We start from the raw sequence: 24,722 nt of genomic DNA, 5'->3' as shown, positions 1-24,722 counted from the left end.
GATAATTCTCTATGGGTATATCTTTATGAGAAACCCTGTTCACATTAAATTGATTGTTTGTTAAAATACTGTGAAAAATCATTCCTAGTGCAGCTTAAAAAAAATTAATGCGACGACTACACCGGTCAGCACGACCTCAAAATAGCAGGTAAAAAGTCTAAATTGTCATCTTTATTACCTGTCCCATAAACTGTATACTTACTGTTCTACATCTCTCAAGACTTTTCTGTCAGATTTCTGCTCCACTTGGCATGCCCAAAAACGGAAAAAGTGATTTGTGGTATTTGTGTCAGTTTCAGGCCACCATACTGTGCCAGAAGCCTACTGTGTTGCTTCTGTGGCAAACCACCGGCTCCAACACACTTTTAAGCAGATAACACCAGACAGCGTATAATGACCAATATAATTCATTTATTTAGCCAAAAGCGACAGGTTGGTTCCCAAGTTTGGACATAGGTCGGTGCAGAACATGTGGAAACAAATACAAAATAAATAATACTCAAACCAAAACAACACACAACAAAAAACCTTATAACCAAGGCAGTGGCTCTCTAGCTCCTATACAGCAGAGTGCAGTCAGAGTTCCCCTCCCCTTCACACCTGAATATATAAGGAAAACACCAAATCTCTTTGCCACCCCCCCAGATGTGAAATGTACCTTCAGCAGACAACCTGCCCCCACAACATGCCACAGAAAGGCAGACGCCTCCCTGACACCGGGACTTCCTGAGAACAGATAAACGTGAATTGGATTTTATAACGCGCACCCAAGATGCCACAACATTAAAGTGTCTTAACACAGCGAGACTCACTGCAGTCCCTGTTGGCCGACTTTCTCCCATTCCAGAGCCCACACCAGTCAAGCAGTGTGCCAGCCCTCCATGGAAAACAAAGTCAAGAATCCCGCACGGATTGCCAACAGGTGCCTTTTATCTTGTAATCAGTTCTGCGAATGTACGGTGGCCATGAGCCTGTTGCGCAATTATTTCCGCACAGCCACACTTCTGACTACTTTTCTAACCAGTACTGTATTTTTATCTGCTTATCTTCACAGCCACCCTTTTCTGTTTTAGCTGAAAGAGACTCTGAACATTTGGTTCCAGTGATTCATTTGTTTACCAGGAGCAGGCTGTCTTTTAGAATTCTTTACCAATGATGAAAGCAACGAGTGGAACAGCTGTCTGTTCATACAACACGAGGGATTGTCCGAATGGAGATAACAAAGCTGAGGCCATATACTTTGCCATATACTATATAACATTTGCATTGCATGTGGAATATTTAAAACATGGTCTCTGTATCGGTACATGTCAAAGTGTCCTTGAGCAAGATACTGAACCAAAATTGCTCCTGATGAGCAGTTGGCATGGCAGCCTTTACCATCAGTATGTAAGTGGGTAACTGTGGCAAGTTGAGCAGTCAGTACACTGGAAAAATACAATACAAACGCAAGTCCATTTATTACATAGACTATTTAACTTTCATAGTATCTTTGTCCTTAAAAAAATTAAAGAAATTATAGAACACCAATTTGACACAAGCATGTTATTACAAAACTTTTTAAACCAATGGTTCACTCTGCTCTAACAAGAGCAGGGTCTGCAGCAATGCTAACTGCTTTGTGAGGCCGTACATCACTATGCATAGTCAGCATACTAAAATGCTCAAAGTGACAATGCTACGTGTTGATATTTAGTAGGTATGTTTCCTATATTAATTTGCTGAAATGATTTGCACTGTGAACAGAGGCTAGTGCTGAGGCTATGTTCGATTTGTATCTAGTCATTTTCTTACAGATGTTGGTCTTATCGAACACAACATGTCCAGTCTGAGCACACCAGACCAAAAAGAAAGGGTTAGGGTTACCCAACCCATAAAACTTAAAGCAAATGTACTGTTGTCAATGTATGTTTTCCTTTGTTGACTGAGATATTTTTCTGTCTCTGCTTGCCTTCTTCTCTCTGTATCCCATCTGTCTTTCTCTCCAACACACACAGTCACACACACACACACACACACACACACACACACTGAGTCAACACTGCTTGAGTTCACACTGCGAACAAGCATAACAAGGAGGAGTGTGAGTCAGTCTTTGTCTCTGTCAATCACATGAAACATCCCAGAAATGACTGGCCCAATTCCAATGACTGTGGTGAATGGTATAGCTTACAAGTTTCTCCTTAATTTTTGCCCTCCACTGTAAAGTGCCTTTTGTGCCATTTTTCAGGCATATTCTCATTTAGAAGTGGCTATATTAATGTGAGTGGTATGAAAAAACAATTCATTAACATTAACATGGTTGTGTATCCACTGTCTACCAATTTCAGAATTCCCTTTTTGGATGGTTGTTAACATACAACTGCCACTTGGTGGTGTAACCCTTAAGCCTTTTGTGGCTCACGAAGCAGCTTCCCACTGAAAAGCAGTCTGCTGGTCAAGCATTGCACTCTTATAACACTGTTGGACAGTTTAAAAACAAATGATCAAAATCAATACAGTAGAATCAGAGATATTGCTGTTTTTATCCCACTTCTAATAAGCGTCCTTTTTGATATAAACTGCTGTACCTCTAATGTGTATTTTGAATAGAGCCAATATATTGGCCAGAATGTGCTTATCACATAAACTGTATAAAGATATTAGAGTACAAGTCAGATGATAAGTAACAAAAAATTGCAGTAAAGAAAATTAAATTGTAACTGTTCAGGATCTCCTATCACACAAATCACTCAGCAGATGGCGCTTCCCTGTTGTCATGGAAATGCAGATGTTCAGCATCTTAATCTGAATTTTAAACTAAAATATTTATATTAGTTTAAACCTCATTAATCCAATGTTGATTGAACTTGAATTACAACACATTTACAAATCCAGATGCATATTACAAATGTCTTAATGCTGTCTTTTATTATGAAACTGAATCAATTTACAGGTTTGTTCAGCCCTGGTGAGAGGTAGGCAGTCTATTATGCAGTGTTTACTGCTCAGTTTAATCTTAGATTAATCTCTCAGTGTGTCAATCAAACAGTGTGGGCATCAAAGTGACATATTCTGCTTTTAATTATTTGATGTGGATGAAGTTTATGTTTGTGTCTGTGTTTATGTCATTTTCTTGCCCAAACATGGTGGCTGTTGCTGCTCTGTGCTCCCTTTTCTGTTTATTCCACACAAAATGGAAACAAAAAAAAGACATCACTGGACTGTCTATGCACCAGAGGATTTCAGTATAATTTGGTTTAGCAAATAGAAAAGCTTGCTGTTACATCACTCAGAAAGAAGGGATCTAAAAAGGTACACAATGATACTACTATCATTACAGTACATCTCTTAATGAGGACACAGCTTTTAATGGTCGAATGATGTTTGTGATGATGATGCTTTTAAATTGCACTGTACAGTATGTGAGTATCCATTGTTGCTCCTTTTTTCTCTGTCTCTCTCACTCTTGCTGCCGCCTCCACAGTGATGCATGTTGCATTAACGCCTAGGTGAAGAGTGGGAGGTAGAGGCCAAACTGAGAGGGCTACAAGAGGGATGGAGAGAGAAGCAAAGAAGAAAAGAATGTGTGGGAGAGTGAAACATAGATAGATAGATAGATAGATAGATAGATAGATAGATAGATAGATAGATAGATAGATAGATAGATAGATAGATAGATAGATAGATAGATAGATATGTTCTTCCTTGTCTTCCTCTCTTTCATCGCCTCATTTAAAAATGTCTGATGGTGATGATTTCCCAAGGGTAACCCACTCAGGTCAGACTAAAACTAGAATAAGAGAAAGGGAAGAGAGAAAGATTGCAATACAGAGAGAATAGAAAGAGAGATGAGATGGAGGAAGAGAGAAAAGAGAGGAAGCTGGAGAGGAGAAGTTGGTCTCTTTGGAGATCCAAAGATCTTAAAGCCCTGAAGCTGTGTTGAGTGCAAAAGGGAGGAAGAGAGAGAGAAGGAGAGGTGGAGGAAGAGAAGGATAGAGTGAGAGGTAGAAGGGAGCTGAATTCAGGAGAAGAAAAGCTAGAAAGGGAGAGGAGGAAGAGGAGGAGGGGGAGGGTTTGCGTTGGTGTGTTGGTTGGCAGAGAGAGTGCTTGTCAAAAAAACCTTCCTCTGACAGAAGGCATGATTCACAGCGGAGAGAGAGAGAGGGAGAGGAGCGAGCAAGAGGGATGGAGACAAGCAACAGAAAAACAGAAAAACGGCAGCGATAAAGATAGATGGAAACGACGGGGCTAAGATGCCGGTAAGGAAAACAAATGAGGATGCTTATTTGAGGCAGAATGACAAGACATTTCCAGGATGGGACTGAGATTGACAGACTGGATTGACTGATGCCTTTTCATGACAGTGACCGCGTGGATGAGGTTCTGGCTTTTCTATTGATTGGGAGAAAATAGAACAAGGGGCAGCAGCAGTGATGAAAGAGAGAAAAAGAGAGGGGAAACAGATGTTTAAGAACAAGGGCACACTGAAGTGATAGAGAAAGATATAGAGACTACGAATGGCTCACAACTATCAATAGGCGCCTTTGATGGAGTTTAACTATTTTGTGAGGAAGGCATTACTAATGCATGCAAATTAGACACTTGTGACTCCTTAATATTACATTTGAGATGGATACTAGTCTCAAAACTTCCACACTACCATGGAAAAATTTCAAAAGATGTATGTTTATATGTGCATGTCAGTGTCTTCTTTTCTTTATGTGGGAGTCTAAATAAATTCTCAAAACAGTTAGGGATTATTAATCTGTCTGTTTTTTGTTTTTTTTACCCCTCTGAACTGGTTCATCCTGAGGTTACAGATCTTGTGCCTCAGTATGTGTGGTGGATGGCCCGCTTCAGTGATCAAATATTTTGCTTTTCTCTGTTAATGTTGGTGACTTATTTTACGCTAACAGCCAGTCATCCTACTAAATACAGTTGTTCTTAAAGGTAGAGTTAGCAGGATAGTTGCTGTAGATGCACGTGTTTTGGTAAATTCAAAGGAGGAATGTCAACACCAAATTTTCACAGGTTCATACTTTGGTATTTTGAAAAATTTAGCCTCTGATTTCTTCTAATGTAGGAAACAGATCTGAAATATGTATTCACACCATCTTGTCAATTTTCTGCAAAAGATTTGTTCAGAGGTTTACAGCTGCTTAAATATCACTCCAACTTCAAAATGCTTTACTGAGTAGTTTTGGCTTTTTCTTGTTGTTTGTTATTACTCTTCTTACCTTGTTTTTTTATATATAACTTTCACAAAATTGAGGGCTTCAGGATTTAGTTTGGTCCACCCTTATGACAAAGAGCTCCTACATCAAGTGAATTTGAGATTTTTAACATTTGTTGGCTTAGCCCTAATAAGTTTTTCAGTCTTATATGGTGAGAACTTTATGCGTTTAATGACACAACTTCAACAAAGTTGACCACCTGTTTTCAGTATTCATCTTAGTATTAGCCCAAATTTTGGGAATTCAGATTGTGCATTGTAACTTGGCTGTGAACTGTCATCATTGTCAATATTATATAAAAGACGTCTATGTACTGTGGCAAGAGATGTCTACTGAATTCAGCACGCTAACCAGCAAACCCTGGCCTATCCTGTCTTGTAATACCACTTGGTATCACAAAAGGAAACAGTCACATAGCCCCAATAGTTTCAGTTAGGAGAAATAAAATCTGCAAGTTTGCTTAGTTGGACTAAGTAACAAACTTGCAGTAATCAAAGTAAACTCACAAAATGTCAAGAAGGAAATTTGGACACATTTTTACTTGCTTAACAGAAAAATACAACTGTGCACCCTCTGAATTAATGTTTATCTCTTTCATTAAACCTAGAAGTTAATACAAACTTCATTAAAATCTGACATAAATTAAATAAAACTCACCAAAACACTGTTTGTTTGTCTTTTCACAGTCACCTCTGTATTAGTTTAAATAAATCCTCAATTTACCAGTAATATGTGAAAATATTGTCACTATATAATAGTAGTAATGCCACACCCTGCTATAGTAGTAGCAGTAGTAACGCCACACCCTGCAGGCCATTTCTTACAAATTACACCTTTAAGGTTTTAATCCTTGTTATTTTGCCTTTGAAGTGTTTGTCCCAGTTTACTTTGTAACGACTGTTGATATATTACATGCTTAAGGACAGGGGTCTCAAACTGCTGGCCCGCAGCTGTGGGCTACTTTTCCTATCAATTGTTTGTAAAGTGTCCCAGTCTGAAATAACTCTGATGACATCTTTATGATTATTATCTCGTCAGTTCCCCTTTAATTTGACATGCAAGAATATCAGCAATTATTAACTAATGTCTTAATACTGACATATGCTAATGTCCACTCACTTTTATATTTATGGAGAGACTTTATTAAGCTGTCTTCAGTTAAAATCCTGTTTGCTTTTTTTCTGCAGACAGACCACAATAATCAACAAACTGAGAAAATGAGAGGAGAGGCTTTGACTGGATTCAATCCTCCATCCACTGTGCTCAGTTTTTCTGTCGCACTGTGTCTGACTGACTAACGCTCCACTGTATAAAGAATTAATTGGCTCTGAACAGACAGCCAGAACAATAAACAACGAAAATAAATACAAATGCATGCTCAGCAGAGAGTGGGAGAAAAGATGAGCTGAGAACAATACCTCCATGGACATAAAAACTGGAAATATTTTGTCCTTTATCTTCATGTTTTTTCTTCAAAATCTTGGATTATTTCTTAAAGTACAATTCTGTCTCCACTTTTTTTATTTGGACATTGTGCTGTTGTGACAGATGGAGTTTTCTGCTGCTATGCCACACTTTGATCACAAGACTGTCCTGACTTGTCATTAAAACAGACAAAACATGCTTAAGTATTTTACCAGAAAGGAATAACCTAAAAATTTGACTATGACATTTCTCCATTCCTTTTATTTGGTCATGGCCCTGTAAAAGCCAGCTGCCATGAATCTTATGAATTCTGAAAGCATTTTTTTTTCAGAATAAGCAGAATTAACAAATTCACAATTCATTCTTCAAACTTCAGCCGTGCCTCCCACCAACCCCTCCCACCATCAGCCATCCGACCAATCATGGGCAAGCCTCTTAGCCGTCCCGGGTGTTTCAGGAAGAGCTCCTGCTGCCTGGAGAAACATGGAGCTGGGGATGGGGGAGTGGGAGGGCGAGCTGGGGGAGTGGATGCAGGTTATGGAGATGGCTATGTACCCCAAAGGTCCATCTACGATACCATGTGCATCAATCAACAGATAGACAGCCAACATCATCAACCTGGAGGGTCCATAAGGCGAGACTGTGGAGGCGAGGGGAGTTTTAGCTACTCTGCAAGTGGTTCCCTGAGAGTTAGCAGGTCTCCAGCTGACATGTTTGATCCGCAACCCCGCTCTTTAACTCCAAACCCCTCATTTGTGCGGCGACTTGATGAAAGAGTTATATATGATTCTTTGAAACTTGGGGCTCAGGATGCCGATGGTGATGGCTGCCATTCTCCAGGACGTTTCACTCGATCAGTTTCTCCCTCTGTATCTTCATTCTCAGCACCAGGAGTGTCCTCCTCCTCATCCAAGAAACATCACCATCACCACCACCATCACCATGGAGACAGCACAAAGAGCAGAGATGGCCGACATTCCTGGAAAGTCCTGACACCTCCCAAACACCTGGAATGTCTGGAGCTCACTACAACTGAAATGATGGAAAGAGGAGGTGGATATCTGAATCCAGGGCACTACCACCCCGCTGGCGGCCAGTCCTCCTCTCTTACTTCCCCCCTTATTTCCCCCTTCTCTGGATCACCTCTCTCTTCGGGTTACCATACACCGGTCTTTTTCTCCCCTGCCAAACCTCGTCCCAGTCAGACTCAGAGTTTGCGGTGTTCCCCTCCCCACATCATCCAGCCACGGCATTACTCCCAAACCCAGAGCCTTAGGCTATCACCACCCCATGAGCTTAGGCGATCCCCCTACCGTTCCCCCCTAGTCCAACTGTCTGCTCATGACCTTGAACAGGACCTGAGGGACCGAGGAGGAGGATGGGGCCGTAGTGAGCGAGAAAGAGAATGGGAGAGGGAGAGGGAAAGGGAGATGGAGAGAGGATGGGCCCAGCGAGAATGGGAAAGAGAGAGGGAGAGAGGGCGGCTCGAGAGGGAGAGAGCGAGAGAAAGGGAGAGGAGAGAAACATCGACTTTTGGGACCTTCGGGTATGGTCGACCAGTTCCTCTGCGTTCAGACAGAGACTCAGTGTTTTTAGAGCCCGACCAGGACACAACACCCCTGTTGCTCCCCCAGCCCTCACCTTCACCCTCCCCCAATGCTGCTCCCAGAATGGGCACTGGTGCTGTAGGAAGGAATAGAGCGGGGTCAAAGGTTGGCCCTGATAGTGTGGGTGGGGGAATGGTTTCTAAGTTTGACAATGGGAGTGTGGGTTTGGTGTTAGTTGACAGCAAATCTGGGTGTGGGCCAAGGTTAGTTAGTGAAGTTGGAGCTGGAAACATAGCAGAGGTTGATATTAGGGCTGGAATACAAGAACACCACAGATCTGAAAGTTGGAGCAAATATGATAATGGATCGAGAGCTAGCATTAAAAATGGGTCTGAAACAAGAAAAGGCTCCCAGGTGAAAACAAGACCAGGGGGGCGGGATTTGGAAGGGAAAGTGCAGTCTGGTGTGGAGATAAAGAATATGGCTCCTAGTGTGACCAAGGAGGGACATAGGGGAAGTACAAGGAGTGGGGAAAAAAGTGGAAGGGTTATGGCTAAACCAGAACGTATTGATGAGGCTATACCTTCAACTGTGAGTGAAGATGAGAAAAAGGCTGGGCATGGTGATAAAGTTGGGATTGTAACTGGAAGTGGTCCAAAACCAGACTTTGATGTAGAGGTTGAAACTAAAGCTAGTTCAAGACAAGTGGAGAACAGAAGTGGAGCAGACACTGGAAGTGTAGCTGAGGTTAAGAGTGAAGTTCGTTCAGCAACAGAGTCCGGAGTAGAAGTTAACGCTGAGACAGAGGTAAAGATTGCTCCGACACCTGCACCTAAGGCAGTGCCAGAAGCTGGGGTTGTTAATAAGATAGAGACATGGAGTAACACTGAGAGTGTAGTTGTCTGTGAATGCTGGAGCAGCAACAAGACAACAGATATTGGGGCTGGGGATAAAAATGATTCTGCCACTGCAGATCATGCTGGGAAAATGACTTTGGACAAAATTGATTCTAGCCATGTAGAGAAAGGTTCCAAATCCCAGAAGTCCAAATCATCCAAGTCCAGCTCCAGGAATCGACCTGGCACAGCCACAGGGCTCCGACCAGGTGTGGTCAGCCCACGACTAAGCAGCGGGCTTGGGGACCTTGAGACAACATGCTCTACTGAGGTCATCGAGTCCACCTGGCCTCGCCGAATCATTGTCAGAAAAAGGACTGTTCGGCAGGGTGGGGCAGTCCACAACCTCCCTATTCTCCCTCCACTTCCCTCTGTTCTATCAGCATTGGAGAAGAGGCGCCCGCTTGCCCTTCTCCAAACACATCCAGGACACTTCTCCGAGAGCCCACTAACAAATATAATGACTGCTATAAGTATGGTAGGACGAAGCTCACTTAAAGAACCCTCCCATGCAGAACCAGGGCAGGGGGCCACTTTGGTGGGCAGGGCTTCACTGAAGGAGCAGAACTTGGAACACTGGAGAGTCTGCAGAGAGCAAGAAGAACCAAGGAGATCCAGAAGCAAAGAGAAAAAAGGTGAGCCAAGTAAGGAGAAGACAGAGGGGGAGGAAAGGAAGGAAAAGGAACAGAAGAGAGAAAATGAGAGGAGAGACAACAAAGACAAAAAGGAGGAGGGATTGGATAAGGACAAAGTGAGGGTTACTGTTAGTGGGTGGGTGGTAGAGGAAACCAAACAAGAAAAGTCAGCGAGAAAGGTTGAGGGGAAAGTGCAAGAGGATGAAAAAAAATATGAAGAATTGAAAAAGGAAAGTCATGTAGAAATGAAGTGTGAAAAGGGAGAGGATATAGGAGTGATGAACAAGGATGGAGTACAAGAGTTGCATGTCCAAGAGTTGGAGAAGGTGGTTGCTATATTAAAGACAGAGGAAGGTGAGGTGGAGGGAGGAGAAGGAGGGACATTTGGAGACGACAGGGGGATGGAGAGTTGGGATGCTGTCCTTGAGATGGTCACCACATTATGGGATGATGGCTGGGAAAAGGGGGGAGGAGGAGCTGTAGGTGATACAGATTCCTTCTCAGGATCCTTGCAACGCTGGCCTCTTCTCCGGCCCCCAATTGGCTTTGGAGGCTCCCACCCCCCATCCTCAGCAGCCTCAGAGCTCAGCTTGACAGAGTTAGAAAGAAGAGCCAGGGAACTGGACTCTGACCTGGAACATCTAGACCTGTCTCAGTCCCAGAGGGACACACAGGATGTATACCAAATGCTGCTTGAGCTACAGAGGGAACGAGCTGACATGTACCAAACACACCCTGGGCCACAGAGAGAGAAAGCTGCACTAATGACAGGTAGATATTAGTTTTCTGCATTTTTGATTTCATTCTTCCCTCATTTTTTCATTCAGGTACCTGCAATAAAGTTATTTTTTGTTGTACTTTCATAACACCATGGTTATAAAACCATGGTTATAAAATGTCACTGGATATACTGGATTTGGGAAATTCCATTTAAAATGTATGTTAGAGGGGACTCTTGATTGTGCTATTCAAGGTCAGTTTAACTTTCATGGAGACTACTACTTCAACTAGTTGCATGATGTCTACAGCTTTGTCCTTTGAATAAAGCTCTTGATTATATTAAAGCATGTCATCATGATTACTTTGCCTTGTATGGCTTAAATTGATAACAGAAAGCTTGCCTTACTCACTGAGATCATGGCATGAGAAAATATGGACTTAGTTGCATTGTAGAAAATGGACAATCCAGGGTTTTTTTAGCTGGAGCCCATACATACTAAGGAAAAATGCATGATATCTTGATTATATTATTCAAATTAAACGGAAGATACTTTCTCCTTTAAAATGGGTATAACACTTTGCAATGACACCACCAGTCTAAACAGCTGTATTATTATATTGTACATTCTTAACCCCAACTTAAGTAGTTGCTCTGTATTATTTGTGACTGTCTGAGACTTTAACTAGGATGTTGACTCTAAATTCTTTGTTCTGAACTGATGTACTAATTAGTTGTCAGGCAAAGACATTGTTTCCAGCACTTTGTCCTCATAAATATCAGGGCAGTGCTATAATATGACCTGAGAGAGAAACAATCATAAAGGCAATAATAAACCTCCTATAGGAAGCTGACTCTGACACTTACTAAATGTATTGTTTGATTACCATTTTGACCAAAAACAGTTGAGAACAAGCCACTCCCCAATTGTTTAAAATATACTTATATAGTTACTACTATACTATAGTTATGTGCTCCCATCTCCCAGGACAATCCACTCCATCCCTTTCCTCACATCATTGTATACAGAGATCATACAAGGAAATTCCAATAAAAGACACAATATGTATGAGAAATAAATCACATAATATTAACTGAGTATGTTAGAATACCTTTCAATAACACCATGGCCTTCTCAGATTGTTCATAGATCATCTCAGTTTGTTTCATTAATAAAGACCGATTAATTACTGAAATTTGCCAAAATATGTATCATATACTCATCAGAGATCTATCTGTCAGTGTGTTTACATGACACTCAAGAAAACCAAATTACTGGGTTAGTCCGACTATGATTGAATTTTTAAAATGCATGTATACACCTTAGTCTGACTAAAATCGGACTGGATTTCTCATAGTCACACACACCTCGATTATTCAAGTGATAATCACATTATTCCTGCATGTATACGTTCCATCAGATCGGATCAGATTTTGCGTTCTGTGACCCAGAGGTAGAAGGAGGGTGGTGGCAGCGGCGGGGGCAGCGACAGGGACAGCAGCAGGGGCAGCGGCGCCGTCTTTCCTCCAAAATCACCGCAAGCGAGAGCGCCATTGTGCAACTAGTTTGTGTAATGATCATGTACACCTTATACGAAATGTACAAAGATGTAGCATCTGCTCGCTCTTCGTACGATATCTTTCTCGGATGCCGAGGCGGCTGGTGACATAAAGAGGTCAGCCTCTGTGACCTCTGGGTACAGCGCCACCTATCGTACCGGGGTATGACATGCTTCAGCCAGTAATTCGATTTTCTCACCGGCATGTATACTCGGACATTTGCAGTTGTCTGATTGAGTAGCATAGTCGAACTATGGCTGTAATCCGACCAAGCTGTGCATGTAAACGCACTGTGTAAGAGGTCTTTTCCAGGGTTGAAATGCTGAATCACATTGTTTGTAGTGTGGTTTGTGAAAAGGTACCAAACATAAATAAGTGCTATAAGAAAATATAGCACAGCTCAGTTGACAAGCTCATGTGGAGTTTTGTGAAAGCAGAATGTAGTACATTGATGTTTGGATTCCAGTCTCTAACTTAGTCACTCAATACAAAGACACACAAAGCTCAGCACAACAAGGAGTGGGGATAGGACTGACAATCACTTTCCCCCCAGAGGAATGTTGAGTGAGGGCCTATAGGTGGATGTTGAGATGAAGGCGGGGATATTGGAATGCATTATCAATAGTAGCAGCAGCAACAGAATAATTGTTCCCTATGAGGATATAAAGACTTAAAGAGAAGTTTGGACTGAGGATAGTTTGCTTGATTGTCATATGAGGTGTCAGAAACTGTTTACATGTTCCTGTCTCAGCTCTACCCATTTTGCCCCTAACTGACAAAGTTAGTCATTTTTCATCAACTAGACTAGACAATGGAAAATATTGATTAACTTGCTGTGATCAAACACCCAAATGCTTGACCAGGCAGGGAATAAATGGTGTAGTTGAATCTGTGTTCTATTTTCAGGAGTGGGAAGTAAATCTCAGGTCAGTTTGGAGCTCAGCACTGTGGCTTCACCAGCTACAGACACGGACAGATCTCCTGTTGACTGGTCAACAAAACTTGCTGGGACTTACACTGCTGGCACAAGGTAATTCCACAAAGTGGTTGACAGCACTGCTTTTGAGCTGTTCTTGGGTGTCATTTTTAGGGACCGAGCAGGTCTCGACCTGTGAGGTCCCTATTGTTTTTCGAATGATGACTTTTTCGTCCCAAATGTTTGCATTTTTCACTGCCTGAACATACCCCAAATCTCACCAAACTTGGAATATAAGTCACACCTGGCGAAAAATGTTATAATCCATCATCGTCCTGAATTTCCACTACTAGGTGGCGCTATAATCAAGGAAAGTGCGTTTTGCCTTATAACGCCCATATACTTTGTTGCACATTCAAAAGCCTTATATTTACGAATTCCTCCCAGGCAATTTCACCAGTTTGCACGAAACTTTGCACACATCTGTGGACTCTCCTGACAATAATTTATTAAAAGAATTTCGATAGTCCAAAGAATACTCAAGTTAATAAATAACAACTTCCTGTAGATTTCATTCCAAACAGGAAGTGTTGCACATCTCCACATTGGTGAGTCCTAATGACATGAAACTCAGGTTACTTCTTCCCCATGAGCCCCTTAGGCTCTGTGCAAAATGTTAATCACCACAAGGTGGCACTCTTTAAATTAAACATTAGTTCATCGGATTACCATGAAACTTACTTACTTACTTAGCTGACGAAGGGTTTACTGATCCGCCACTAGGTGGTGCTCTGGTGGCAGTCTAATTTAATATTTGGCACTGTGCCCACACCATAAAACTTATGGAAATGAAATCCATAGGTGTGGTATAGACTGGCCGCTGTAACACACACCAAAAATGACCAGCAGGTGGCGCTGTTTTCAATGCTAAAGGGTTTTTGGCCCATAACTCCCACATAATATGTTGCACATTGTTAAACCTTGTATCTACGTGTTCCCTGAATTCAGCTGAATTATGTGGTGTAGGCCATGTTCACAGTAACCTTCCATTCACAAAATCGCGACAAATGAAACACTTATTTTTTTGAAATTTCTCCGAGGCAGTTTGACTGATTTGCACCAAACGTTGCATGTAGTATCTGTGGACTTTCCTGACGAAAAGTTATCAAAAGAATTTTGATAGTCCAAAAAAATGCCCAAAATATAAAACAACAAATTCCTGCACATTGTGGTCAAAACAGACAGTTTTGCATATCTTCACCAAATACAGTCCGCCTACCACAACACTTTTGTTAATTGTGATCCATGGCTCAATGAGCATATATGCAAAATTTACATACAGTCACAGAACAATGAAAAATAAGGCGCGTGAGTTTGACTTTTAATATTGGTCATGACTGGATTCCATGTAAGTATAAGTATATGTAAGTAAATGCAGATTAAATGCTTAACGTCTTCAGGTTGACCCATGACTGATATAAACAAAATGGTACTGGCCTAACACTAGCTTAGCTTTGAGGCACACCATGTTTAATTAATCAAGACCTAAAACTGGTTTTTCAAAACATATTATGTATATGTATATATATTTATTTTTTATTTATATATTTTATATTATTTACTAGGTAATTTGTGCATGCATATTGGTGATTCAGCAGGAGATTTGAATATGCATTCAAATATATATTATGGTGCACAACCAAATGCACTTACTGTTTTATTGCATTTCATCTGCCAGTATTATCTCACACTGGTAGAACAAAGTGTCTGCCCAATAGATAAGAACTTGCACACTGGATTTGTATTCTTTTAAATACCCATGCAAGGCAATAAAAACCAAAACATGCTGGCTGCTATTGCAATTTCAGTATAATAATCAATTATGATATATGTGTAATACATGTAACATTTCTGCCCAAGTCCATATGGTCCATTCTCATACTACAGCATTGGCTAGTTTAGGAATAAAGTCGATGCGGATTTCACAGGCTAAAATGAAACTGTACAAAACGTGTGATTTTTTTTTTTTTTTTTACTCTCAGGACATATAATGCAGTATATAGCTTTAGCAAGCATAATATATTTTTATAGAAGACCTTGGAACTGGTTGGAAAAATGATTCATATTAGTTAATTAAGTTGTGTGATGTTCCTAGTTAAATGAAGACATAAGCCAAATTATCCCATAATGTGATGACATCTCAAGAACAACATCACAGCTCTCCATTCCTTTATCTACAATGCCAAAATTAAAATTAGATTTTTAAAAAAAAAAAAAAAAAAGTGAAAGTGCTCCATATGGCTCAGAGACAAAACAAATAAATGGCCTTGATCTTGAAAAATGTTATGAAATGTAAAAGCATTTGTGGTAACTATAGTTATAGTGGAGAAAGTGCAGTTGAAGTCACAAGAGTTTAGGAGACACATGGGGGATGTAGCAGTAATTTAACTGTCTTGTCTTTTTTTCCTAGCTCCATTAAGGAGGACAACTCTCCAGACTCAAACCTTACATTGGAGTCAGACTCCAGTGGCATCTTCCTCTCCTTATCCAATCAAAGCCAGGAGGAGGCCGGCTCTGATAGTGACCAGCCAATCAGTGGCTCTGACCTAGGCAGTAGCAACACATCCCTGGAGAAAGATGGGGAGGATGGAGGGTTAAAAGAATGGGGGAGGGAGGAGAGTGCAGAGCTGCAGTGGTGCTACCCATCTCTCCTCAACACAGAGGACAGAGAAGGAGATGATGAAAGACCAGAAGCAGGGTATGGAAAGATGTCAGTAGATGAAGAGAGAGAGAAAGACGAGAATGTGAGGAGAGTTGGTAAGATGGGAACAGTTTCTGTCATTAGGACCATGCTTGACCATACAGACATCAGTGACTCCATGACTGTAAATGCCCCACAATGTGGAGAAATACCACCCAGAAAAAAAGTGACCCTCATGGGAAGTGACTCCCCCCTCCCGTTGTCTCCCTCAAAACAACCAGTCAAACACCTTCTAGATCCCAATCAGAAGCCAATCCGAAGCTCAGGTTTGGACTGTGGTGACTTAGATCCTTTTGTTCAATCAGACAGCTTTGTTTACCTTGCCGTGTCTGCAAGACCTGCATCCCAGGGCGAAGTCACCACAGTGACAGAAGTTCCCACTCATCCTTCAAAACAAGATAGTATACCACAACATTCAGATAGCATGAAAACATGCTTGGACCAGCCAACAGAATGGGACAACAAGCCCACTCTCCCTGCCCCACATAAACCAGAGGAAGGAGACTTTTTGTGCACTGACAGCTTTGTCTATCTGGCTGCTCCAGCATGCCTCCTACTTGGCCCTGCGGGGACTACAGCTTATAGTGGCAGGTATGTGCATTTTTTGTGTTTTTACTGTGGCTATATTGCATTTCATTCTTTGTAATTCAGTATGGGGTCAGAGAAATGACTGTTGCCAGCATTTACAGCATTTTAAACCAATATTGTTCATTCAGTGGAAAATCCATCCATCCATCCACTTATCCCACTATGGGTAACAGAGTTAGGTAGCCCAGACATCTTTCTCCTTAGCCATCTCTTGCAGCTCTACCTGTGGGATACTAGGAAGGTTCCAGCCTAGATGCGATCCCTCCATAGGTTCTGGGTCTTCCAGAACCTATGGAGGGATCTCCCCAGCTGGGTGTGCTTGGAAAACCTTCAAAGGATGGTGTCCTGAAGACATCCTAACTATATATCCAAACCTGCTCCACTAGCTCCTTTCAGCAAACAGCGCAGCATATTAAGTTGCTTTCAGGTGTCTAAGCTCTTCATCTTCCCTCTATCTCTAAAGGTTACCTCCACCACCCTTTTACAACCTGGTCATTTACTTAGTTTGGTTATAACCCAAAGGTCATCACCATAGGTGAGGGTTTGAACGGCACTGGTCATCAGCTCATCTCCCTCTTCACCATGGCAGTCCAGTACTGCTTTCACATTGCTGCTGATGCAATCCAGCTGAGGTACCCATATGCAAAAATTCAACTCTTACCTCCAGAAGAGTTGAGTTTTTCTTGCATCCCAGGGAAGGTTAGGCCACGTTTCACAGTCCCTTACAAGGTTGGGCCTAATGAACCTGTTGGTGGCCTCCATAGGAGGAGGCCCTCAGGTTGAAGGAGTCCTTTCGAGCTTATATGGATCACAGGACCCATACAGGAAATACTTTAGTGGTAGTTAAGGGTGACACGACTTCAATTTTAAATCGAAATCGACCAAAATTAAGTCACAATCTCTAAATTGGAATCGTCAATGCTGCCATACCCCCATGTCATGTCTGGTCGGCTTGCCAAGTGGAAAAAAACACACATGTTGAGGTTCTGCGAGTCAACCTCCTCTAACTTAGCTACTAGCTAAGCCAGAAGCTATTAGCTACAGCCAGTCAAACGATATCATGGTGTTACACCATTCCTGTTTGGTTCCCGGACCGTGATTGGAAAACAGAGGGGAGATGATTTCCTCCAGGGCTGAAGTTTGTGTTTACCTTCAGGGTGAACCCTCTTTCACGTGTTAAGCTGGTCAGAAAATAATACCAGGGAGCTTTGCTGTATCTTGAGGAGCCATTGCCTTTATTCACAGCCAAACTGCAGACTATATTGTACACTTTATTGCTGTCGCTACTACTGCTACTCCTTTCGCTTCTCCTTCCTCTACCATTCATTCACTAGTATCAGCACATACGTACTGTGGCACAGGGGTAGAGCCACTGTCTTGCTATCAGAATGTTGCTGGTTTGATTCCAATGGTCTGCAATGTGGAAATGTCCTTGGGCAAGATACTGAATCTCAAACTGCTCCTGATGCTCTGGTCTCTGCCATTTTCATGGCAGTAACTGCCAACAGTGTATGAATTTCTGTATGAATTACAAGTCAATTTGGATGAAAGTGTCTACTAAATGTAAAATGATTTGATGTCCTGTTAAGCCATGTTCTGGAATTCCATTTTCAGGCATGCTTTGATACAAAACCAACCCTTTTCATCTCCTATACTTTACAAAGTCATTAAGGATTTTTTAAATTGAAGTGTTTTGCCATTCCCTTCCCTTCTTCAAAATACAGCAGCACCAATCATGATTGTCATTTCTAAAAACAATGAATAAAGATTCCTTATGTCATAGTTCAGATTTTTGAAAGCAATGCTCTAGAAACAATCAGATTATTTAAAGGATCATGATACAACTGTAAATGTTTTAAACCATGATTTAATTGCACTGCAATACTAAAGATTCTGTATGTTTTGTCATTCCAGGGAGTCAGACTCAGAGAGTTCAGGATCTGGCGCTCTTGATGTGTCAGTACTGGGTTGTGGCTCGGTGGCAGGTGACAGTGACTGGGATTCAGATCTGTCTGACACAGATCCCAGTCGCTCTTGCAGAATCTCTGCTGCTGTAAACAAGTCCGCTGGCATGGCACGGCCTAAGCGGCTGCCTCCTGAACTGGGCTGGGACTTGTTTGGAGAAACCACTGAACCTGAAGTGCTGAGTGAGCTCTTCAGGGAACAGGACAGAAACAACAATGACAAAGCAAAGAGGGCTCCCGAGGTTACCAACAGCATGTCAGCGACCCAGGCTACTCCCATGGCAACTCAGCCTGTCACAACTCCAATGAAGCAGGCAACAGTAGAGCTGTCATCGACAACAAAGAAGGTGACATGGCAGTTTAAACCAGCCCAGAGGTCAGTCTGCACCGGAAGCAGAAAGGAGAAAGAGAAGGAAATTACATCATCATCGGTAAGGATTACAGAGCTGGGAGGAGGCGAGACCTATAGACCCTCCCCTTCTTCTTCATCATCTTCATCATCGTCACCATCGTCATCCTCTTCTGGTTGATTTGTGAATTGGGTTTTGTTTGACCACCTGGCTGGAGCTTATATCTCCTGAAACTGAGTTGGTTGCAGAAAGGTAAAAGTTCTACAACTTATTCTGCAAAAACTGATGACTGAAACAACTACCGTTTTATTTCCCTGTACAGTTTTAACCCCTGCATCAAGCTGTTGCTATTGCCTTCTTATGACTTTATAAAGACTGCATAAAAGACTATTAATTGTTGTCTTATATTAGCCCACAGAGTATCGTATATAGTCAGTTTAAGTGTGAAACATTGTGAGACTCAGGCTAAACAGAAATCTTCAGGTTGAGATTATGCGGAAATACGTCCACTGATTGAGTTCATAGTTAAGATATGCACAGTCTCAATGGGTTATTAACAACAGTTACATTTTGGAAGACAGAGCTGATCTATTAGTGACACATTCACATTATTCTCTAAAGATTAAATGCGAAGAATCTTTTTTTGTTATTCTATTAAATGTATTGTACAGGATATAAACAACTACAAGAGAATCCCAAGACAGAATTCATATATCAGATATTCAGTTTGGGATGATCACCTTTGTTTAACATCTTTACAATATTAAAATTGAACCACAATAACACGTAAAAACAATAACAGTTGTAGCCAAAAATTTGGGTCACACTGCAACATTGCATTCTAAGTTTACAAAGATCTAACCATGTAAATGTGTCTCAGGCATTACATCAAATTACACTTCCTTTACCATATAATGTCTAATTAACTATGGACACATATATGGACTCATATAAAAATAATGATTTTTAGAAAATGACTAAGATTAAATTTTACAATGTACAATGCATTTTATAATCACTTCCAACTTTACAGTGTATTTAACAGTGTGTCAATAATGACCATTGAGATATTTTAGAGCGAAATATTTACATGTGATGAATGTGCAAACAAATAATGGAAGGATTTAGAAATATCATTTGATTTAAATGTTCTATTTATCAAATAGATTTGTGAATGTAATTATTGAGCAATATGCTTACATATTCATGCTATATCCTGTGTTTCACGTGTGTAAAATATTGCCTGAGTGATGTGTAAATATTCGCTGAGATTCATTTTATATATACAGCCAAATACTAATTGTAAATGCTGTCTTATAGTCATTTAGAGGTTCTACATATGATAGACATTGAGTTATCATCAGGTAGCTTGGTATAATTACCACAAACAACAAGACCCTGGCAGAGATGATTGATAGCTGTTGTCTCACATCTGTTATTTTTAGTGCTAGTGTTTTTCAAAAGACTTCATCTCCCATAATCCCCTTGTGCATCCTGTCTTTCCTCATTGCTGTAGCATCTTTGGCTTTACTGAAGACCACAGTCTGTCACAGTAAGAAAAGTTGACAGATTTAGCTTGTTTGTGCTGAAAGAAAAAGCAATTCAGAATATCTTCCTCCAAATCCAAGTCAGTGGCAAACAATGTACAATGCAGCATGGAGGCTGGTGGCGCTGCCAGTCGTCCCAGCAGTGGTCTTGATGTATAGTAATTATACTAATGTTTAAAGATGAATGTGGTAGTCATTTGCTGATGTTAAAAATGATACATGTAGCACCTTTAAATGAGTTCACAGTGATACAGTATCAGACTTGTTGTTCTATTAAAGATGTGACAAAGGGAAGGTGGCAGGTTAACAATTAATTGACAGTTAGGCAATAATTATTATACAGTCTGCGGTAGTTATGAAACGTTGTGTAGGAAGTTGTGGCCTGGCAGGCAAATTGCTTCCTGCACAGGTTTAGTCATGCTATTTTAAATTTGCACTTGAAGTTAAGATTGGGCAGTGAGAGGATGAATTATCACAAATTTCAAGTCAATTAAATGTGTGTGAGTTTAGTGTGAAGGTGATGGCACTAGAATCTGGAGGGTAAATCTATTGTGGGAATGCTGCGGCAATGTTTATTGATTACAATGGGTTTAAAAGGGTTTTTTTAAGCGGTGAACCGTATTGCCTTGTGCAACTTTAACTGCCATTATGAACCGTTAAATGTTCTACAGTGCTTATTTTTGATTATGATGCTCTTTGCAATTCAACAGGATTTGTTGTAGCAGTGGATGCACCTGTCATGTTAAGTGATAGATTTCTTTCTGGATCGTTTGAGCACAGATTTACAAGCACAGCCGCAGGTGAGGTCATTCTGGTATAGCTGGCTGAACCTGTTAAGGGGCTGGAATAATTCCTCCTGGCCCCAGGCTTTTTGTTTGTGTTCGTTTGTGCTAATTTGATTTCAGACAAATAAAAAAAAAAAACAAAAAAAAAAACAACAACAACAACAAAAAACATACACTATACCATATAAACAAAATATCAATAGCATCACATTACAATCATGGAATGTACAAAAGTTAAATGATGGGTACTTAAAACTGTAATCAATTGGTCATTACTCATTGGCAAAGTAATGGCATTACCTTACAAATTATTTGGCAGCAACAGCAATGCATTACATCACTTGTTACATTACTTTCTTCCCAACAACATCAAAGGTGCCTCGATACAACTCCAGACTACTCACCTGCAGCATCTTTATGGAGCAAGATTTTCAGTGACAGATAACTATGACATTGAAACCAAAACTAAACCTCAACGCTGATAAAAATTACACTGACAATGAAAAATAAGGAAATTTTTCTTTTCAGTGTCAATGATTTTCTATTTCAACTTTCTATCACTGTTCTGGCGTGGACAGGAGTGGTTTGAGGGGGGCAAGAACAGTGTGATTTGCATATCTGAATTCTAATGAAAACAGGAGGAGTTCTTGATACTCTAAAACTGCAGAGTCTACTAGAACAATGTCTGACGATGGCTAATGTCAGCTATCAAAGCTAACTCTACCTAACTCTATCAACCATAATAGTTAATGTCAGCATTATCATGGATCCCATTTATGTTTTCTTGGCCTCCCACTAGTCGTGTACTACGTCTGGTCAACCATCCACTGCTCCTTAGAGTGTCACTTGGCTCGTTAGATAGACTGGCCTTGCTGCTGCTCTGCCATCCAGCCTGTCAGCTCCGTCTAAAGGGCCCAGAAACAGTGCAGCTGTGACATCCAGAGTGTCTGTGTGTTTACCGGGGCAACACTGACTCACAGTCCGCTGCATCAGCTCCACCACTGGCTGTCTCTTTTAAAGAACTGCGCGAAAACACAAACTTGTCAGTTGCACTTAAATAGATTTTCATGGCCCTTTTAGTTCACTGGACAGAAAGGAGAGAGATCAGTTGGATCTGTTCCATCACCGAGTGATTGGTCTTGGCTGTCCTCCTGTGTCCACACCCCGTGCTGACCTGGGAGTCCTATGTACGTAGTTGTTTTTAGACAGAGCACCAAGCCGCCAATTTGCCCGTCCTTTTGGCAGCTCAGTCTACGGTTTTAGACAGAGGCCGGCCAATTGGGGGTCTGTTTTGGTCCACTGATTTTCTGCCTCGGAAGGTATACTTATTTCCGCTTCGCCTGCTATCTAAAACGAGGCGTCAATGTGCCGGCCTCTGCCTGAGATGGGCGGAGATGTCAACCTGCACTGTTGTACGACCCACAGCTGGGGAGTTTTAAAACCAAGACACAGCTGATCACAGCAGTCAGTCCATCACTTCATCCATGGACATGAAGATGAGCAACTGGACAGCTGCTGAGATCGGCGAGATGCTAGTGTCTCCTTGGTCTCTGTAGGTGTTTGGTTGTGTTCACTTGTTGTTGTGTTGGCAGGCTAAGAATGGTCGCTACTTTCAAATTAAAAGCCCCCCGCTAAGAACCCAGCTCTAAACTCCATTGGGGTGCAATGTAAATCTCTTATTTTGAAGACAGATTCGTTGTCATTGTTCACAGCCCAATTTCATGCTTCATGTCACATCACATGTATGTTTATGCCTACCTCCGAGGCGGCTTTTGGAAATAGCGGAATATTATGCCTCCATTTTAGAAAGACAGGCCAGCACATTGCTGCCCTTTCCTTGGAGCAAAAGTGCCGCCTTTTCTATCTAAAAAGGGCTAGAGAGACAAAGAGAGGGAGCTCAGTGTGCCAAGATTAATTTACTGTTTATCAGAATACAAAAGAGACAAGAAGTGGCCACCTTGTGTACTATTTCCTAACTGTATGTTCAGTGGCTGACATGTGTTAATGGGTTGTGCTTATATATTTCTTGTGGATGTTTAAAAGAAACAGCTAGTGGTGAAGCTGATACAGCGGACTGTGAACTGTAGTTGCCCTATTAGACAAACCTTGACTATGGCTGTTGCTGCTGCAGTATATGTGGACTGTCACGTGATCATACAGGTCAAGTGGTAGGGCAGCAGCAAGACAGCTCTGCAGCAGTCCGCCTATCCGCTCTACCTAACAAGCACAGCAGCTCTGAGGATGATTGACCCCAACAGAAGCAGCATAAGACCAGGTGGGAGGCCCAAGAGGTTGCATCTTTACCTGCAATTCAACAGCTTATTGACCACTGAAAACAGACATTACACAGCTACACTGTGACTTAAAGTCAAACTCTCACCAAAAAGCAAGGCTTTATTTGCGATTGAATATGAGTCATGTAAAAGCATAATTACGACGAAAGAGGCACTTTTAAGATTTGTCGTAGTTTCGTTTTTGGGCAAGCTAATTTTCAATGGGGTGTAATTATGCTTTTACACAAAGGTTTGACTCATATTCAATAGCAAATACAGCCTTGGTTGCTATTTGGCGAGAGTTTCACTTTAACAGTTTGAGACTGATGTCCAGGTCAGGTGATGCCTCGATTATTTTTTTTTTGCTGGCTTAATCTCAGTCAACTTCCAATTTACAATCTCCAACTTCCAATAACCATGCAGATGCAGACGTGGTCCACTCGAGTCAGTCTTGAAATTCCCAGAAGGCATTGCTTAATTTTTACTTTTGCAAACAAATAATCAAATAAAAAAAAACACAAGTATATTTGTTTTATTTCAAACCAGGCACATTTTTGAACATCTGAATGAGATATTTTGCTACAAAACAATGCAGACTGATGTAAAAGTTTGTGAATGCAGACTGTAGAGGGTAACAATTTGGATATCACTTAGCCTAAGAACATTATTGATCCTTGAAAGGGGGCCAAGAGATATGATCTTGGGACCACCATTTTGGCTGCAACAATCGTGCCGCTCTCTGATTGGTTGGTCAGCCCAAATGGCTCATGAGGGCCAACAGCCCCTCTGGCATCTGCCCAGATTCCAGATTACTGGTCCATCACTGGTTAAACTGCAATCAGAGTTCAAAACAAGGGGGAGCTTAAATCCCCTGAGACAATAGCTACCCAGAGAAATGAGATTTGAAAAAATGAAGGGCTTTTGTAATTCCTTACGCTGCTCATTACTTTTGATATAACTGTAATATGTTAGCTCAAACATGGTGACTTTGGAGTGTATTATCCCTCTTGCCAACAAAATGCCACATGTAATCACACTGAAAATACCAATGCTCAATGGTAAAACAAAACAAAACGGAAAAATTAGCTGTTGAATTTTCAGTATCATTTTTGCTGAACTTAAGGAGGAGGCAGTATGTTTCACCATGTTGAGTCAAGGGTTTGAAATCCTTGACTGCCTTCAGATCTTAAACAATTTATCCAATTTTGGTCAAATTTTCTCACTCCTTTCCCCCTGCACACACCAGCTCCATCAAAGCTATATCTTGTTTGTATGTATGTGTCTTATTTTAAAGGAACTGTCTTTACACCACATAAGAAATTAGCTGATTTGGTTTTCAAGATTCACACAGTTAATCCATTGTATTTAAAATTCTGTTTTCTTAGTTACTAATCTGTTGATTCAGTTGAAAACAGTACTAAGACAATATATGTTTTACATTTTACATCAATAGCTTAACTGTTTTTTGTAAATACATGCTTAGTCTTAATTTGATGTTTGCAACAAGTTAGGAAAGGGGCAGCAAAATGACTGGGAACACC

At 41.1% G+C, this 24,722-nt stretch overlaps 1 protein-coding gene across 3 annotated transcripts; it reads left to right on the top strand.

Annotated features, from left to right (window-relative positions):
* The first annotated feature begins 3,680 nt into the window (after positions 1 to 3,680).
* On the top strand, positions 3,681 to 21,511 carry LOC119005120. 3 transcript variants are annotated; one of them, XM_037072621.1, is made up of 5 exons: positions 3,681 to 4,241; positions 7,018 to 10,490; positions 12,904 to 13,027; positions 15,384 to 16,265; positions 18,177 to 21,511. In XM_037072621.1, exons 1-5 carry the CDS (start codon positions 4,216 to 4,218, stop codon positions 18,754 to 18,756), a joined length of 5,085 nt encoding a protein of 1,694 aa, XP_036928516.1. In that variant the 5' UTR covers positions 3,681 to 4,215; the 3' UTR covers positions 18,757 to 21,511. The 3 variants fall into 3 exon arrangements, with proteins under 3 accessions (XP_036928516.1, XP_036928517.1, XP_036928519.1); XM_037072622.1 differs by having other exon boundaries at positions 3,682 to 4,241; positions 6,404 to 10,490; XM_037072624.1 differs by having other exon boundaries at positions 3,687 to 4,241; positions 7,527 to 10,490.
* Positions 21,512 to 24,722: the final 3,211 nt, after the last annotated feature.

This window comes from Acanthopagrus latus, chromosome 16 (genome assembly GCF_904848185.1).
Source record: "Acanthopagrus latus isolate v.2019 chromosome 16, fAcaLat1.1, whole genome shotgun sequence".
NCBI classification, from domain to species: domain Eukaryota; kingdom Metazoa; phylum Chordata; class Actinopteri; order Spariformes; family Sparidae; genus Acanthopagrus; species Acanthopagrus latus.
The sequence above is the reverse complement of the archived record's forward strand: the minus strand, read 5'-3'. Positions and strand labels throughout refer to the sequence as shown.